The sequence below is a fragment of the Pimephales promelas genome, chromosome 6 (genome assembly GCF_988280905.1).
Source record: "Pimephales promelas chromosome 6, fPimPro1.hap1.1, whole genome shotgun sequence".
NCBI classification, from domain to species: domain Eukaryota; kingdom Metazoa; phylum Chordata; class Actinopteri; order Cypriniformes; family Leuciscidae; genus Pimephales; species Pimephales promelas.
Window position 1 is genome coordinate 1,532,969 of NC_142774.1, and position 18,378 is coordinate 1,551,346.

The 18,378-nt window shown below is 41.8% G+C and overlaps 3 protein-coding genes, 2 long non-coding RNA genes and 1 other non-coding gene across 6 annotated transcripts; all 6 read right to left on the reverse strand.

Moving 5' to 3' along the window:
• Positions 1-585: 585 nt before the first annotated feature.
• LOC120460275 (uncharacterized) lies at positions 586-1,347 on the reverse strand. Its single transcript, XR_016169000.1, has 3 exons — positions 1,175-1,347; positions 981-1,095; positions 586-872 (listed from the first exon to the last, which is right to left on the reverse strand). It is a non-coding gene; the product is annotated as an uncharacterized LOC120460275 (transcript).
• A 15-nt stretch (positions 1,348-1,362) lies between these two features.
• LOC120460320 (alpha-2-macroglobulin-like protein 1) lies at positions 1,363-2,388 on the reverse strand. The gene is made up of 2 exons (XM_039648046.2): positions 2,206-2,388; positions 1,363-2,128 (listed from the first exon to the last, which is right to left on the reverse strand). The coding sequence occupies exons 1-2, from the start codon at positions 2,305-2,307 to the stop codon at positions 1,994-1,996; spliced, it is 237 nt and encodes a 78-aa protein (XP_039503980.2). The 5' UTR covers positions 2,308-2,388; the 3' UTR covers positions 1,363-1,993.
• A 2,508-nt stretch (positions 2,389-4,896) lies between these two features.
• On the reverse strand, positions 4,897-5,794 carry LOC120468277 (alpha-2-macroglobulin-like protein 1). Its single transcript, XM_089132792.1, has 5 exons — positions 5,704-5,794; positions 5,546-5,630; positions 5,364-5,478; positions 5,164-5,284; positions 4,897-5,059 (listed from the first exon to the last, which is right to left on the reverse strand). Exons 2-5 carry the CDS (start codon positions 5,572-5,574, stop codon positions 4,917-4,919), a joined length of 408 nt encoding a protein of 135 aa, XP_088988918.1. The 5' UTR covers positions 5,575-5,630; positions 5,704-5,794; the 3' UTR covers positions 4,897-4,916.
• Positions 5,795-6,213: 419 nt separating this feature from the next.
• On the reverse strand, positions 6,214-7,931 carry LOC148978434 (uncharacterized). Its single transcript, XR_016168998.1, has 3 exons — positions 7,711-7,931; positions 7,310-7,377; positions 6,214-7,234 (listed from the first exon to the last, which is right to left on the reverse strand). It is a non-coding gene; the product is annotated as an uncharacterized LOC148978434 (long non-coding RNA).
• Positions 7,932-9,305: 1,374 nt separating this feature from the next.
• On the reverse strand, positions 9,306-10,436 carry LOC148978435 (uncharacterized). Its single transcript, XR_016168999.1, has 2 exons — positions 9,902-10,436; positions 9,306-9,754 (listed from the first exon to the last, which is right to left on the reverse strand). It is a non-coding gene; the product is annotated as an uncharacterized LOC148978435 (long non-coding RNA).
• A 2,124-nt stretch (positions 10,437-12,560) lies between these two features.
• LOC120459945 (polymeric immunoglobulin receptor) lies at positions 12,561-17,036 on the reverse strand. The gene is given in 10 exon segments (XM_089132638.1): positions 12,561-12,922; positions 12,924-13,153; positions 13,241-13,381; positions 13,446-13,462; positions 13,497-13,592; positions 13,932-14,045; positions 15,441-15,767; positions 15,854-16,171; positions 16,324-16,644; positions 16,822-17,036. Coding segments are annotated over 10 exon segments (1,650 nt in total). The 5' UTR covers positions 16,862-17,036; the 3' UTR covers positions 12,561-12,876.
• Between the last annotated feature and the right edge of the window lie 1,342 nt (positions 17,037-18,378).

The window sequence follows — 18,378 nt, forward strand, 5'->3', positions numbered from 1 at the left end:
AGAAACCATCAGAACATTTCCCTCCGCAGGAACCGCCGTAGCTGGAGAAAACTGTGGAGACACCTGGAACAAGGACCAACAAGCTGTAGGACACACACCAACATTCCCAAATTGAAAAATAGCCACATCATACAGTACCTGGTTCTGGAAATACATTTCAGTCCCAAACGGCACACTAGCAGAAACTACATTCTCACTGGGAAGAATGCTGTAGACCAGAATCTGCACTGCTGGAGCCATAATCAACGCTGACAGACAACTGGAACGTCACACAGCCACTTGTGACTGAATCACCAGCCTTTGCTTTAACCGTCTGAAATCCATGGAGGATGATCACTCCTTTGGATTAGACCTGACAGAAGACATAGGTGTGCAAGTTGTGGAACAAACAGACCAGCAAACTTAACTACAAAACTAATGTCCACTCACCATATAGATTATGTCAGCGCTGTAGCTACCAGCCTCTCCAACAAATGAATACGCCACGGTCACTGGAAACAAAGCACCACATTTGAACTGCTGATTGAGCTTCATTATAGTTAGGAGAAACAGGTTGGAGAAGCTGAACAAACCTTGTATCTGCAGTGAAGTATGGCGATTTAGAACCATAAAAAACCTCTGGATTAGCACTCACCTGGGGAAGATCAAACTTAATCAGTATCATGCTAGAGAAAGTCTTAATTTTTACAAAATACAAGTCATACCACCAGATTCAGACCAGCCTTAAGATCAGCAGCGTTTAGGGAGAACGCAGCCCGTCCATTCTTGTTTGTGGTTAGATTCAACAGCAGTTTGTTGGGCCAGTTGCTCCCCTCCAAGAGATTTACAGCTTTGTTTGTAAAGGACACCATTGCAGATTGACACCATTACATCTGCGAGAGAAAGTCCAAACAAACAGTGAAAAATATCAACTTTGTGACTTAAAATGCATGTCTTGTAAAGATGATAGAGTATATGGTTGGGATCAGCCAATAGCTCACCTGTTCCCTCCTCAGTAACATTTACAAGAAATGTGTCTTGCATTTGGTCTTCAAATTTGGTGTTGAAAAACACTGACACATCAACAGTAAGAGAGGCACAGCCCGTGGCATTCATCTGGTAAGAGAACAAAGACACAATTAAGTCAAGCACAGGCAAAAGGAAAACCCTCAGCCATAAGGCAGGAGTCACACACCTTTGCTGTTTGAGTCAGACACTGTCTGATCAAATTATGAAGCAGACTGTATGGAAATGGATCACGGCACACTTCCACTAAGGCTTGACCAGGTACAGGTTGGCCATATGTACATCTGGGAAATATCATAACAAGATAAAGAACTGACCAACCACAAAACAAGAAAATAAAGCATCACTCACTTGGCACAAGACTCAACTTTCTGTCCCATAACTGCAACGCTGTAGGTCTGCGGTGCGTATACGGTCACGTCAAACTTGGGCAACACTAAACCAGAAACAAAGTGCTTTAGATTAAGGCCTCAGATCTGTCATTGAACTTCCCTCACACAACAACTTACCGTATTTTTTCCACCTCAAAAACTTGGGAGACTAGTGTTGGGACTCTTCACTCCATGGCTACTCCATTCTGCGGTGCCTAGGTCTTTGTGTCTTGATGGACGGATGCACGGAAGGAAGGTCGCACGCACGGACGGAAGGACACACGCACGGACGGAAGGACGGACACACGGACGGAAGGACGGACGGACGTCCTTTCAACCGTCATATTAAAAGACCACATTCAGTAACGAAAGCTAATATAGACCATTACAACACAATACTAAATTTTTTCATTTTATCTTTAAGTCATGTATCAATTTCTAGAGCAAGAATTTAATTAACAGACATACCGACACTGAAGTTGCGATAAAAACTCAGGCCCTTGTACTTCAGACACTGGGATAAACTAAAGTGGCATTCTAATCAGAAGTGCCACACACTGAAATATCCAGATTAAAAGCCCAAACAAAAAACCTGATTGAGGCACACAGACAGCCTCTCAGCACTCAGACGTCTTCCTGGCTCCATGATCCGGATGCTCTGATCTACCACGCAGAGATCCTGCTTGAGCAGAAACCATCAGAACATTTCCCTCCACAGGAACCGCCGTAGCCGGAGAAAACTGCAGAGACACCTGGAACAAGGACCAACAAGCTGTAGGACACACACACCAACATTCCCAAATTGAAAAATAGCCACATCATACAGTACCTGGTTCTGGAAATACATTTCAGTCCCAAACGGCACACTAGCAGCAACTACATTCTCACTGGGAAGAACGCTGTAGACCAGAATCTGCACTGCTGGAGCCATGTCGACGCTGACAGACAACTGGAACGTCACAGAGCCACTTGTGACTGCATCACCAGCCTTTGCTTTAACCGTCTGAAATCCATGGAGGATGATCACTCCTTTGGATTAGACCTGACAGAAGACATAGGTGTGCAAGTTGTGGAACAAACAGACCAGCAAACTTAACTACAAAACTAATGTCCACTCACCATATAGATTGTCAGCGCTGTAGCTACCAGCCTCTCCAACAAAAGAATACGCCACGGTCACTGGAAACAAAGCACCACATTTGAGCTGCTGATTGAGCTTCATTATAGTTAGGAGAAACAGGTAGGAGAAGCTGAACAAACCTTGTATCTGCAGTGAAGTATGGCGATTTAGAACCATAAAAAACCTCTGGATTAGCACTCGCCTGGGGAAGATCAAACTTAATCAGTATCATGCTAGAGAAAGTCTTAATTTTTACAAAATACAAGTCGTACCAGCAGATTCAGATCAGCCTTAAGATCAGCAGTGTTTAGGGAGAACGCAGCCCGTCCATTCTTGTTTGTGGTTGGATTCAACAGCAGTTTGTTGGGCCAGTTGCTCCCCTCCAAGAGATATACAGCTTTGTTCGTAAAAGACACCATTGCAGATTGACACCATTACATCTGCGAGAGAAAGTCCAAACAAACAGTGAAAAATATCAACTGGCTTAAAATGCATGTCTTGTAAAGATGATAGAGTATATGGTTGAGATCAGCCAATAGCTCACCTGTTCCCTCAGTAACATTCACACTTAAAAGAAATGTGTCTTGCATTTGGTCTTCAAATTTGGTGTTTAAAAACACTGATGTATCAACAGTAATAGAGGCACAGCCCGTGGCATTCATCTGGTAGGAGAACAAAGACAAAATTAAGTCAAGCACAGGCAAAAGGAAAACCCTCAGCCGTAAGGCAGGAGTCACACACCTTTGCTGTTTGAGTCAGACACTGTCCGGTCAAATTATGAAGCAGACTGTATGGAAATGGATCACGGCACACTTCCACTAAGGCTTGACCAGGTACAGATTGGCCATATGTACATCTGGGAAACATCATAACAAGATAAAGAACTGACCAACCACAAGACAATAAAATAAAGAATCACTCACTTGGCACAAGACTCAACTTTCAGTCCCATAACTGCAACGCTATAGGTCTGCGGTGTGTTTACGGTCACGTCAAACTTGGGCAAAACTAAACCAGAAACAAAGTGCTTTAGATTAAGGCCTCAGATCGGTCATTGAACTTCCCTTACACAACAACTTACCGTATTTTTTCCACCTCAAAAACTTGGGAGACTAGTGTTGGGACTCTTCACTCCATGACTACTCCATTCTGCGGTGCCTAGGTCTTTGTGTCTTGATGGACGGATGGACGGAAGGAAGGACGCACGCACGGACGGACGGAAGGACGCACTCACGGACGGACGGATGCACGGAAGGAAGGTCGCACGCACAGACGGAAGGACACACGCACGGACGGAAGGACGGACACACGGACGGAAGGACGGACGGACGTCCTTTCAACCGTCATATTAAAAGACCACATTTAGTAACGAAAGCTAATATAGACCATTACAACACAATACTACATTTTTTCATTTTATCTTTAAGTCATGTATCAATTTCTAGAGCAAGAATTTAATTAACAGACATACCGACACTGAAGTTGCGATAAAAATTCAGGCCCTTGTACTTCAGACACTGGGATAAACTAAAGTGGCATTCTAATCAGAAGTGCCACACACTGAAATATCCAGATTAAAAGCCCAAACGAAAAACCTGATTGAGGCACACAGACAGCCTCTCAGCTCTCAGATGTCTTCCTGGCTCCATGATCCGGATGCTCTGATCTACCACACAGAGATCCTGCTTGAGCAGAAACTGTCAGAACATTTCCCTCCACAGGAACCGCCGTAGCCGGAGAAAACTGCAGAGACACCTGGAACAAGGACCAACAAGCTGTAGGACACACACACCAACATTCCCAAATTGAAAAATAGCCACATCATACAGTACCTGGTTCTGGAAATACATTTCAGTCCCAAACGGCACACTAGCAGCAACTACATTCTCACTGGGAAGAACGCTGTAGACCAGAATCTGCACTGCTGGAGCCATATCAACGCTGACAGACAACTGGAACGTCACAGAGCCACTTGTGACTGCATCACCAGCCTTTGCTTTAACCGTCTGAAATCCATGGAGGATGATCACTCCTTTGGATAAGACCTGACAGAAGACATAGGTGTGCAAGTTGTGGAACAAACAGACCAGCAAACTTAACTACAAAACTAATGTCCACTCACCATTTAGATTGTCAGCGCTGTAGCTACCAGCCTCTCCAACAAATGAATACGCCACGGTCACTGGAAACGAAGCACCACATTTGAGCTGCTGATTGAGCTTCATTATAGTTAGGAGAAACAGGTTGGAGAAGCTGAACAAACCTTGTATCTGCAGTGAAGTATGGCGATTTAGAACCATAAAAAACCTCTGGATTAGCACTCACCTGGGGAAGATCAAACTTAATCAGTATCATGCTAGAGAAAGTCTTAATTTTTACAAAATACAAGTCGTACCAGCAGATTCAGATCAGCCTTAAGATTAGCAGTGTTCAGGGAGAACGCAGCCCGTCCATTCTTGTTTGTGGTTAGATTCAACAGCAGTTTGTTGGGCCAGTTGCTCCCCTCCAAGAGATATACAGCTTTGTTCGTAAAAGACACCATTGCAGATTGACACCATTACATCTGCGAGAGAAAGTCCAAACAAACAGTGAAAAATATCAACTGGCTTAAAATGCATGTCTTGTAAAGATGATAGAGTATATGGTTGAGATCAGCCAATAGCTCACCTGTTCCCTCCTCAGTAACATTCACACTTAAAAGAAATGTGTCTTGCATTTGGTCTTCAAATTTGGTGTTTAAAAACACTGATGTATCAACAGTAATAGAGGCACAGCCCGTGGCATTCATCTGGTAGGAGAACAAAGACAAAATTAAGTCAAGCACAGGCAAAAGGAAAACCCTTAGCCGTAAGGCAGGAGTCACACACCTTTGCTGTTTGAGTCAGACACTGTCTGATCAAATTATGAAGCAGACTGTATGGAAATGGATCACGGCACACTTCCACTAAGGCTTGACCAGGTACAGGTTGGCCATATGTACATCTGGGAAACATCATAACAAGATAAAGAACTGACCAACCACAAGACAATAAAATAAAGCATCACTCACTTGGCACAAGACTCAACTTTCAGTCCCATAACTGCAACGCTGTAGGTCTGCGGTGCGTATACGGTCACGTCAAACTTGGGCAAAACTAAACCAGAAACAAAGTGCTTTAGATTAAGGCCTCAGATCTGTCATTGAATTGCCCTCACACAACAACTTACCGTATTTTTTCACCTCAAAGTCTTGGGAGACTAGTGTTGAGACTCTTCACTCCATGGCTACTCCATTCTGCGACACTGCGGCCTAGTCGCAGTTGCCTAGGTCTTTGTGTCTCACTGCCTCATTGCTTCTCTGGCTACGTGGTGTGCTCCACCTCCATCACCTCTGGTAATCCCCTTGGTAATGTTGGGACTCTTCACTCCATGGCTACTCCATTCTGTGCCGCCGCCGTGGGATACAGTCCTGACTGTGGGCTGGGTCTCCATCGGCTTTTCCCTGCTCAAGGCCATCTCCCTGGCTGTCACCACCACCTGCACCAACCTTTCCTCCAGCTACGGACAGCTTGGGCGGACGGGACTGGACGGACGGCTTGGGCGGACGGGACGGACGGACGGGCGGGCGGACGGGCGGATTGGGCGGACGGACGGACGGATTGGGCGGACGGACGGATTGGGCGGACGGACGGACGGATTGGGCGGACGGACGGACGGATTGGGCGGACGGACGGACGGACGGACGGACGGATTGGGCGGACGGGACGGACGGACGGATTGGGCGGACGGGACGGACGGACGGATTGGGCGGACGGGACGGACGGACGGATTGGGCGGACGGGACGGACGGACGGATTGGGCGGACGGGACGGACGGATTGGGCGGACGGGACGGACGGACGGATTGGGCGGACGGGACGGATTGGGCGGACGGGACGGACGGACGGATTGGGCGGACGGGACGGATTGGGCGGACGGGACGGACGGACGGATTGGGCGGACGGGACGGATTGGGCGGACGGGACGGATTGGGCGGACGGATTGGGCAGACGGGACAGATTGGGCGGACGGGACGGACGGATTGGGCGGACGGGACGGATTGGGCGGACGGGACGGATTGGGCGGACGGATTGGGCGGACGGGACGGACGGACGGATTGGGCGGACGGGATGGACGGACGGCTTAGCTGGAGGACAATAAAAAGCCTAAGAGAACCATGAAAAAAGGTTTGTGCAGATGGTGGTGACAGCCAGGGAGATGGCCTTGAGCAGGGAAGGGCAGACGGAGACCTAGCCCACAGTCAGGACTGCATCCCACGGCGGCGACGCAAAATGGAGTAGCCATGGAGTGAAGAGTCCCAACACTACCAAGGGGATTACCAGAGGTGATGGAGGTGGAGCACACCACGTAGCCAGAGAAGCAATGAGGCAGTGAGACACGAAGACCTAGGCAACCAGGACTAGGCCACAGCGCCGACCCCCTGAAGTGGAAGCAGCGATCCTGAGGTTAGAGGCTGAGCTGCAGCGACCATAGATGGAGGTGGAACCTGAGGGAGGGCGGAGCTATTCAAAGGCAAAAGAGGTGGAGAGCCGCAGGGCAGCGAATGGTCCGCAAGTCCAGGGCGAAGAAGATGTAATGTCCAACAGGGTGGTAAGAGAGCACAGCTGCATTCTCACTGGGAAGAACGCTGTAGACCAGAATCTGCACTGCTGGAGCCATATCGACACAGTCACTTTGTTTGCAACTGGAGTCATGGATATCTGTTAAGAATAATCAAGGTTAGGAAAGGGAAACAATTTGAAGGCTTCTGGGATAAGGGATGACATTTTGCTTACCTTTCCATTAAGCATTGATCCAAGTTCAAATTAAGGAACCAGGAGATCCACAAATGTGACTCTGCAAACTACAAACATAAAAGGACACCATTGCAGATTGACACCATTACATTTGCGAGAGAAATTCCAAACAAACAGTGAAAAATCAACTTTGTGGCTTAAAGTGGATGTCCTGTAAAGATGATAGAGTATATGGCTCAGATCAGCCAATAGCTCACCTAATCTAAACCAGAAACAAAGCAAAGCAGAAAAAAAAACACAGGACCATCATCCATTTGATCACTGGATGGCAAACAAACCAAGAGTAATGGTGTCGAAGGAAAGCTTCAATGGTTCACAATGCTTATTTTCACCATCTCTAAAGTTTAGGAAACAACACTTCAAAGCCTAATGGTACTTACCTGGTTTTTTAAGTCCATCAACAGCAAAGAGAAAAAGGGTGAAAATGAGCTTCTTCCAAACACAAATCTCCCTCACAGCCATGAGGACAGCTCACCCAAGACTAACCCTTATCAAGCCACTCTTCAGACTCTAATATATCAGGAACGCATTCATCTCGTTAATTCAATTAATTAACCACCACCTGGCAGTAATTAGTGTTATCATTTGATTAGCAGTTCCAACTGGCATTGATTTGAAACGCGACACATTATGGAGGTTAACGGACGAATTTTCTAGTTGCCATAACAGTATAGAATTTAAAAAATATATAGCCTATATATTTAAGATATTACTGAACATTTATTTAACCATAGCAAAAGTAAGTTTCCTGTGTTAATTTTAAACAAGTCTAATATTATTTTATCTTATATCTGTTAATTAACAGTTGAGACAGTTCTTGAATGCTGGTGTGACAGCAGAAGACAGACTAGCCGGGTTTAAATGCTATATTTAAGAGAACTTTGTCCCAGTTGTGCAGGCGGGGCATGTTGTCACTCTGCGTTGCAATGAGCAAATGATTAGAATTATTGCTTTTCTACTATATACTTGTATGAACTCTATTGAAAAACCATGAGAAAAGGGTGAATAAATTCTGAGATTCAATGTTCAGAAATTATAAATAGAGGGTATGCGCGTGACGTCACCGTTGGCCGGAGTGCCTGCAGTTCCGCACAGTGAGTCTCATTCATAAATATGTAAATATGAGAGTGTAAATATGAGAGTGATTTGCGCGTAAAGAGACCTTCCCGAAAACTCTTCTCATGATTTACAAATACATCGTAAACGTCAGATGTCATAGTGAAATGTGTGTGTTAATGAATTCCAACCTGTCGTAAATGGGATGCGCGTGCACGTTCATTCTCAATTACCATAAATCAAGTCCATATCCGACTGACATCTATATATAGGCAAATAATAACATGAATGCGAATTTGATTTGATTAACTTCATTGTCTGTTCAGATGTAGTGGACAGAAATTCATCTTTGACACTGGCACAACCACCACGTTACAAACCACATAAAAAACACATAAGAAATAAATAATTAATACTGTTATGTGGATAGCAGATGAACCCAATTGCAGAAAGTATGCAAACACACAACATTTATTGATAACAGAAAACTGGGAAAACAAAACCCACGAGGGGGCAAACAACACTGGTCGGGAAAATAAAGACTAATAACCCTAGACTAAGACTTTGACATTAAACTATACAGGAACAAGACAGGATTTTACAAGATCACAACTTCGTTAAGACAAGTATAGACATGGCACGTGTACAGGACAGCAAACATAAGGGGATCAAATAGGGAGTAACAGTTTACATGCAGCCAATTTTCGGGTTATGGTCGGGTTAAGGTCACTTTTCGGGTTTCTGAAACATTAGGGATAAGCCTGCGCCCCGAAGGAAGGATCTCAAAGCAGGAATGGAGGGGATGAGTCTGGTCTGAATACATTGATAATGCCCTTTTCTCCAAAAAAAAAAAAAAAAAAAAAAGTAAATAGCTCTTGTAATGTGCTCTGTTTTTGGCCGATGATCTTATTTGCTTCATTGATTACTCGTGTTAGTTCATTCTTCTGTTTCACTGTAATACCATGATGAAACAATAAACACTTTCAATCATTGATCTATAAACAATGGTTTTTCAATGTCAAAACTGTAGACTTAAACACTGTCTAGTTTTCTTATGTAGCCCATAAGATCCACATTGTCTTGGAAGGAAAGTTTATCATCAATGATTGAACCAAGATATTTTGCTCTATCTTTACGCCTTTTAACATTATTACAATATATTCCTATTTAACACAGATGTCATTTGCTAATTACATAAACTTTAAGCTCAATTCATAAGTATAAATATATATTTAGAACATGTACAAGTATATAGCAGCCGTTGGATCCAAAAGAGAGAGTCTCGACTGATGCATAAGGTGTCCTTTATTAAGTTCGCCAAACCACGAAGCTCAACTCATATTCATCATCACCGTAGCACCGTGAAAACTGTATTGAAAACACAGAAAAAAATTCACACACTTGGTTTCACGGTTACAAACATCATTACAAAACAAACATATCGACAAACATTAATTATACATCTAATAAAACCATACGAGTATTATGAATGATCAATGAAAGAAAACATCATACCTCGCTGCGCTCACAAACAAATGTTGATAATCCCCTTCCGTCATAAACGGGCGTCAAGTTTCAAGTTCATGAATAAAACACGCGATCTCAGATAAAATACACACATTAGGCTCAAACACACGACCGCTCTGCATTCACACCGCCAGCTGTTCATCATCCCTTGTGCAAAACTACGGTGTCACCAAAAGGACAAATCAGTATTACAGGTGCACCAAATTTTGGCTTGGTGTTGTGTTGAGGATGTTCACACTTGATCATCATACGACCTCCTGAGTGGCCAGTCGCTCTAGACACGCCCACTTTAGCTGTCAATCACATATTTGACTGAATCAATCTTCATCGAACGCAACATGTAGCAAATACTAAATATGAAAACACTGATATATCAACTTAGATGACACTGAGAGTTTGTTCTACTCACTCATAATGTGCAGATTAACTTTAGCACTTATGGAGTAGAAAGTGAAGAAGACGAGGAGGATCTTCATTGTGAGTTGAGTTCAGTCTTCTTTATGCTGAATGTCCTCTGAGCACAAGAGGGGTTTTATAGTATGAGATCATCTCGTTTGACTCTGTGCTAAATTATACTGAGAAAGAGCGCCATCTGGCTGAAGTAAACAGCTCAAATAATTAATTGTCCATACAAAAGAGAAAAAATATGAATACCAGCAACGAATTAAACCTTTGAGAAGCCTCATGAAGAAGACTAAACTAGAAATGGACAGTGACATCTAGTGGCCACACGAGCAAGCAGCAGCAGTTTTAACCACATAAGCGTTAATTCAATTTAATTCACGTGTATTTGTATAGCACTTTTCACAATGTATATATATATATATATATATATTGATTCAAAGCAGCTATACAGACGATCTGTCTACTTACAAATGAGAACAATAGAAGCAGTACAGACGCTGTAATGTGCTTTTTTAGGCCGGATTCACATATAGCGCCTAAAAACGTGTAGAAAACGCTGGGCGCGCCGCATTCTCTTTTTTACGCTAGGACGGTTGCGCTCCGGTTGGTTCTTGTCACGTGACCTACTGTGTGCTTATGGTGCACTTGCGGCATTCTGAAAAGTTGAGTTGTTTTTATCTCGATGCGGCGCGGACGCGCTTGGAACAAAAAGACGCGCGTCGCACCGACCCTTATGTTGTAAACAGCTGCTGTACAGTGTTTTTGCTGCGTAAAACATTCTTTTTGTAAATAAAAATGATTACTTCTGAATCATGCTTTGGTTTTCATGTATTCTGTGTGCCATCCAGAAATTTACACTCTGCAAGTGAATGTCGTCTTGTGGCGCCATCTCAAAGAGGCAAAAAATCTCTTTCTGTGACCTTTACCTTGACTGTTCTCTGCTGGTGGAATGATCCGCCTATTAAAGGATTAGTTCACTTTTGAAAAAACTTTTGCTGATAATTTACTCACCCCCATGTCATCCAAGATGTCCATGTCTTTCTTTCCTCAGTCGAAAAGAAATTAAGGTTTTTGATGAAAACATTCCAGGATTTTCTCCTTATAATGGACTTCCATGGGAACCAGGTCCAACCGAGGTCCAAACGACAGTTAATAACAGTTTCAGTTGCAGCTTCAAATGTCTTTAAACGACACCAGACGATGAATAAGGGTCTTATCATGTGAAACGATCGGTTATTTCAAAGCTTATTCCAAAAATGTAACTTTTCTAAGGACAAATGCTAGCCTTGTAATATATTGTGAGGCGCGTTTGTAACGTCACGTAATACGTAATTACGTTCAAAATCGTCCGACATCGTTGTTTTACCTTTTAATTCCTTTTTTTGTAAACGCCGTTTGAGTTAGTTTTCACGTTCAACCTATGCGTTCAACTTGTAAACACTCTGACTCTGTACTTCCGGCTACGTCGCCCGTGACCTTTAGAACGTAATTACGTATTACGTGACGTTGCAAACGCGCCTCACAGAATAGAGCAAGGCTAGCATTTGCCCTTAGAAAAGTTACATTTTTGGAATAAGCTTTGAAATAATCGATCGTTTCGCATGATAAGACCCTTATTCATCGTCTGGTGTCGTTTAAAGACATTTGAAGCTGCAACTGAAACTGTTATTAACTGTCGTTTGGACCTCGGTTGGACCTGGTTCCCATTAAAGTCCATTATAAGGAGAAAAATCCTGGAATGTTTTCATCAAAAACCTTAATTTCTTTTCGACTGAGGAAAGAAAGACATGGGCATCTTGGATGACATGGGGGTGAGTAAATTATCAGCAAAAGTTTTTTCAAAAGTGAACTAATCCTTTAACAATTGTTATTTGAAGTTATTTTTTTATATTTAGCTCTGTCATAATGTAACCCCTCAGACCCCACCCGGGTCCAACTCGCTCCGAGCAGGCCTCGAACCCGGGTCTCCGGCATGAGAGTCGGGCGCTCTAACGAGGAGGCTAAAGACTTCAGCCTCTAGCATCTGTCACCGGAGCGCCTCTTGAGATCAGGGGAGTGAGGTTTACTCGCACAGCAACTACTAGCTGGCCTCCGTTACAATAATAAATATAAAATGTAATTTCATGTCACGTGCTTAATTAGCTTTCTTTATTCACTGAATAAAGTGTCAGCTTTTTAAAGATACTTTGATTACGTGTGTAGCCACAAGGACAAATGAGCAGGAATCATTTTATTTCAGGCATTTTATTTTATTGCTGTGACTGGGACTCGTGTAACAAAAACAGTTGTGCATGAGCGCCTTCACCATAGATCAGACTATAGCAGTAGGTTGTCCATCCATATATTGTTATATATTTTCAAACATATATTTTCTAATGTATTGCTATATAATATTCTAGTATATTGCAATATTTTTGTTTCATAAGGGCAGTGAAGGAAGAGAGCATGGGAACCGGATGGGTCCAGCAAAGCAGGTGAAGCTACATGGAAACTTAATGCCAAAGACAAGGTTGAAACATTCAAACATTCAGCTCATTTATATCCTCTGCTGTCGCTCATCAAGTACTGAGATGATTTACAGCAGCGTAATCCTGATTATTCCTGACAGTCAGATTCCTTCACCACTGCGTAATTCAGATCCTCAGCAGATGTGATGCAGCACTGAGAGTCACCAGTGGCTTTCTCAACTGTAGCGTAAACGCAGTGAGGAGAATCAGAGGGGTTTGTGGGTAATTGGGCAGTGGCATAAACAGTATTACAAGAATCAGAGGGGTTTGTGGGTAATTGTTTGTGAGTGTCTTTAATGTCCTCATAATCACAACCAGTGTGAAAAACCTGAGGAGAGAAAGAGAAATTATTTAAAGACATAAATGGTGATACATAAATTTAAGATGTAACGTCTCCCTGCCACTTCCACTGTACCGCAGGAACAGCCAAGTTCAGTCTTGGACCTCCGCAAAGAAACATTTCTGCACAATGCAGCGTTCTTCCTTTTATAGCCACGCGTGGGGTGGACTTACACCATGCAAACTCCGCAGACCCATGGAATTTCCTTGCCATCGGCTCATTTTATTTCTTTCGAAGATGAGAGGCTTCTAAGCCAACCCCATTTCGTTGTCAAACCAACGTAAGATTTTTCCACATCTGAAGAAGAAGGAGTTTTTACCTGGAGATTAACACGTCTTCCAGATCCAGAGAAACAGAAACAGCGATAAAAGTCCAGAGATGATCAGAACCAGAAGAGCCAGAACCAGAGGACTGATCAGAGAAGAGCCTGAAAACACAAATAATCTGAGAATCTGATCATATGAGCTAAATATCAGATCAGATCATGGGACGTTTGAAGTGGGATTGAGCAGATCATGATACTGGATTCACAGGTTTAACATTGCATTCACAAGCCTTTTAAACAACGTCTTGTTCTGCACTTGCTCAGTTGAAGCTGAATGTACCAGCCAAGTTGCTCCTAAAATACACTTTTAATTAATAAAATATTACGTTTCAGCCACTAGGGGCATCAGGTCTCTCATACGTTTCAGCCACTAGGGGCATCAGGTCTCCTCACACAAGCTTCACCCATTGATCACATGTTTGTATTTCATCTTAAGATCACCTGCTGCTGTGGAAACACCCGTGGACGCTGAAGTTTTGACTGCTGAGAAAGAAGAAGCAGATGAAGTTGAAGATGGTGGTGATGATGATGATGGTGGTGGTGGTGTTTCTGAAACTTTTGTATATAAAGCAATAAAACAATTAATTCCTAAAGGATGTTTTTTTCACACACAGAACTTGACATCACTTTTCTCATGATACTTGTTACTGATGTCATTCATTCACACGTTTATTACCCAGAATTCACATTTGCTTAAACACAGACACTTAAGTTTCCAGAACTGAAGCCTGTGGTTTCACACTGAATAATACACTGCAGCAGAGTCACTGATGAACAACATTAAAGTTAAAGAGTTAAAGGATTAGTTCACTTTTGAAAAAACTTTTGCTGATAATTTACTCACCCCCATGTCATCCAAGATGTCCATGTCTTTCTTTCCTCAGTCGAAAAGAAATTAAGGTTTTTGATGAAAACATTCCAGGATTTTTCTCCATATAATGGACTTCAATGGGAACCAAACGGTTCAGAGTCCAAAAGACAGTTAATAAGAGTTTCAGATGCAGTCTTTAAACGACACCAGACGATGAATAAGGGTCTTATCATGCGAAACGATCGCTCATTTAAAAACTTAGTCCAAAAATGTAACTTTTCTAAGGACAAATGCTAGCCTTGCTCTATTCTGTGAGGCGCGTTTGCAACGTCAAAAGGTCACGGGCGACGTAGCCGGAAGTACAGAGTCAGTGTTTACAAGTTGAACGCATAGGTTGAACGTGCAAACTAACTCAAACGCCGTTTACAAAAAAAGTAATTAAAAGGTAAAACAACGATGTCAGACGATTTTGATTCTGTACTTACGGCTACGTCGCCCGCGACCTTTTGAACATAATTACGTATTACGTGACGTTACAAACGCGCCTCACAGAATAGAGCAAGGCTAGCATTTGTCCTTAGAAAAGTTACATTTTTGGAATAAGTTTTGAAATAAGCGATCGCTTCGCATGATAAGACCCTTATTCATCGTCTGGTGTCGTTTAAAGCGTCGTTTTGAAGCTGCATCTGAAACTGTTATTAACTGTCTTTTGGACCTTCTGGTTCCCATTGAAGTCCATTATATGGAGAAAAATCCTGGAATGTTTTCATCAAAAACTTTCATTTCTTTTCGACTGAGGAAAGAAAGACATGGACATCTTGGATGACATGGGGGTGAGTAAATTATCAGTGAACTAATCCTTTAACTGTAGTAAATAGAGTTATTAGGACTCACAACAGTGCAGTTTCTCATTTTTTACACAAAGCTGCACTTTTACTTGCATAAACTGGAAACATACAAACTGTAGTTTGTTGACACACTTCCCCTTTTTAACTGTTTGTGGTTTTGCTTTGTTAAACATAAAGAACATCCAAATTAAAAATAACCCTGTGGTTAAACATGCTTGAGCACAATCACCTGCAAACCTTTGATTTTTTTGAGAAACATGACTCATAACACACAGTGATCTGCATCCGTACCTGTAACTCTGATCAGGACTCGTGTGATGAAGATCTTGTGTCCTTGATCAGTCTGAACTCCACACCAGTATTCTGAATCTTCTTCAGTCACATGACTGATTCTTCCCGTCAGGAGCTGCTGTTCTCTGTCATCATACAGCTGGATCTTTCCCTCACCCCTCCATCTTCTGCTCTCATTCACAGACGTCTCTTTAGCACAGAGATCAGCTCCAGATCTCCAGCACAGAAACTTCACATCACCACTGTGGGATTGTGGGTATTTGCAGTTGATGTTCACAGATCCTCCAGCAGAAGCTGATAGACTGATGCTCTTCACACAACAATCATCTGTGTAAGATCCAAATAAATGTTACAATCACCAGATATATTCATGGATTCTGTCAATAATGCATAAATGACTAAGGTCAGCTCACCCGTCTTAATGTCCAGATCAAACTCAGAGAAGAAACTGTAGTCTTCAGAAACTTTGACTATAATCTTATATTCTCCAGAGTCGTTCTCGTTCAGATCTCTGATAAACAGATGTAAGAGTCCTGCAGATCTGTCGTCATGAACGGAGAATCGTCTGTCATGGGTCCATTCTGTGGTTCTGTTGGTGTTTATTACAGTAAAACACTGATCTGATGATGTTTTACAGACGTCTATCACATGATTTGTGTGTATCAGCTCATATTTGTAGTTTATAATGATGTTTCCTCCTGAATATCCTCTCACAGTCCTGATTTGTTGACCTGTCGAACACAAACACAGGTAATATTGTGTAAAGAATGAAGTCAGTAATGATACTTCATCTTCATTTATTAACAAACATGTGATTACAGTCAGTGTTGAGTATCGAGATGTTGTGGAGATCTTCATAAGTTTGAGGATCTCAGTTTCTCACCTGTTGAAATCTTCAGCTTCACTTCAGTGGAGGAATCTATTCCTGTAGGTATATCAACTCCACACCGGTACGTCCCAGAATCCTCTTCTGTCAGATTTCTGATGGTCACAGTGAAGACTGCTGATCTTGTGTCGTCATACAGAGAGAATCTTCCATCATCAAACCATTTATCTTTAATATCAGTCTTGATTCTGTCTATGCAGCTTAGCCACTCTCCTTTACAAAAATACTTTGTATTCTCTTTATATTTTTCATCATATTCGCATGTGATGTTGACTCCTCCTCCTGAATATCCGGTCACACTCATGGAGCTCACGACACCTACAACAAACCAGCATTAAAACACAAATACATGAATGAGAATGAACAGATGAACTTTTTAGATTTATTTTTGTAATTTTTTACAGATTTATTTTTAAAATAAATTGAAATTTATTTTAACACTCTTCATCAAATGTTTTATATTTTTAGTGATGTACTCTGAGTTCAGACTCTTACCAGGAATCATCATCAGAGTGAAAGTCCAGATGATCTTCATTCTTCTCTTATTAAATGATCTTCTCTGTTGTTAGTAGATTCGGTTCTTCTGAAGCTCTCGGTGTGTGTTCAGATGAGTTTTGAGTGTTTCTTTCCTGGTTACATGTTTAACATGAAGAGCTGAATGTGTCAGAGACGCCCACTTCCTCAGAGAGAGAGAGAGAGAGAGAGAGAGAGAGAGATATTAATAAATAGGGAAGTGAAAGACACTGACATCTTTGCTGATAATTTACTCACCCATGTCATCCAAGATGTCCATGTCTTTCTTTCTTCAGTCGAAAAGAAATTAAGGTTTATGATGAAAACATTCCAGGATTTTCTCCATATAATGGACTTCAATGGGAACCAATGGGAAGGGCTTTAAACGACACCAGATGATGAATAAGGGTCTTATCAAGATCGCTCATTTAAAAAAGAAATAACAAAGTTTAAGTTTTATAAGATCAAATGCTCGCCTTGCTCTGTTCTGTGATGCGCGTTCGTGACTCTCCTGTTCGAACTCGTTCATCAAAATGAACAAATTCGATTTTTAATGAGTGACCATTTCGCTTGATAAGACCCTTATTCATCGTCTGGAATCGTTTAAAGCCTTTTGAATAGTTTGCACTGAAAGTGTGTTTTGGACCTTGAATCGTTTGATTCCCATTGAAGTCCATTATATGGAGAAAAATCCAGAATTGTTTTCATCAAAAACCATAACTTCTTTTTGACTGAAGAAAAATAGAACGGGACATCCTTAAGGTAAATTTCTGCAACCATCATCCACCACCATCTGCAATATGAGCTCACCTGACAGGAGAAAAGCCGAGGGTGATGGGAAATGTGTGTTCGAGAAATAATACATACAGTATATGTGCTGTGTGAATATGGTTTATTGGTTTTCATTTATGATTTAATGACAAACGCTCTAATACGTATTGGTTCATTCAAGAATATTTTATTGGGTCAGTAAAAAATAAGGATGCTTGTGATAAAATTTTAAAAATATGTTCTTTTATCCAATCTTTGTATCCAAAAATATTTGCAAATACAAATGTATTTAATGACTCTAAAAATGTTCAGTGTAAGTAAAATTGCACCTTGAATAAACTGCTTACATAATGTATGTCTATGTCAGAAGGATATATCAAACATATTTCAAGGTGAAATACAAATCACTTCAAAGTAGCTTTACAGTCAAATTTATGTAAGATTCTGTCTTAAAGTTTCATTTCAAATACAACAATTAAAGTACGAATTGAATATGAAAAAATACCTGATCAGAGTAAAGGATGCAAAAGATTTTGGGCGGGAAAGTAGTTGCATTTAAATAATCTGTTTCGTCTCATCCATGAATAGTAATTCACACATCAACCACTAGAGGACCCTTCAGTCCTGTATAACCAGTAAAGACACAATACAGCCTTAAACTGCATGAAGTTAATAACTAATAAGGTTTATTGAAGCATTAGCATTCGTTTTAAAGGGGTGGTTGATTATGATTTCACTTTTCTAACTGACGTTAGTATGTTATGTTGC

Bases quoted from the DNA above. Each gene is read 5' to 3' on its own strand.
- LOC120460320 (XM_039648046.2), bottom strand. From the start codon at position 2,307: ATGGCTCCAGCAGTGCAGATTCTGGTCTACAGCGTTCTTCCCAGTGAG. The intron at 2,129-2,205 runs GTACTGTATGAT...TCCTTGTTCCAG, and splicing joins AAATGTATTTCCAGAACCAG to GTGTCTCTGCAGTTTTCTCC.
- LOC120468277 (XM_089132792.1), bottom strand. From the start codon at position 5,574: ATGGGACTGAAAGTTGAGTCTTGTGCCAA. The intron at 5,479-5,545 runs GTGAGTGATGCT...GATGTTTCCCAG, and splicing joins AAAGTTGAGTCTTGTGCCAA to ATGTACATATGGCCAACCTG. The intron at 5,285-5,363 runs GTGTGTGACTCC...TTCTCCTACCAG, and splicing joins GTCTGACTCAAACAGCAAAG to ATGAATGCCACGGGCTGTGC.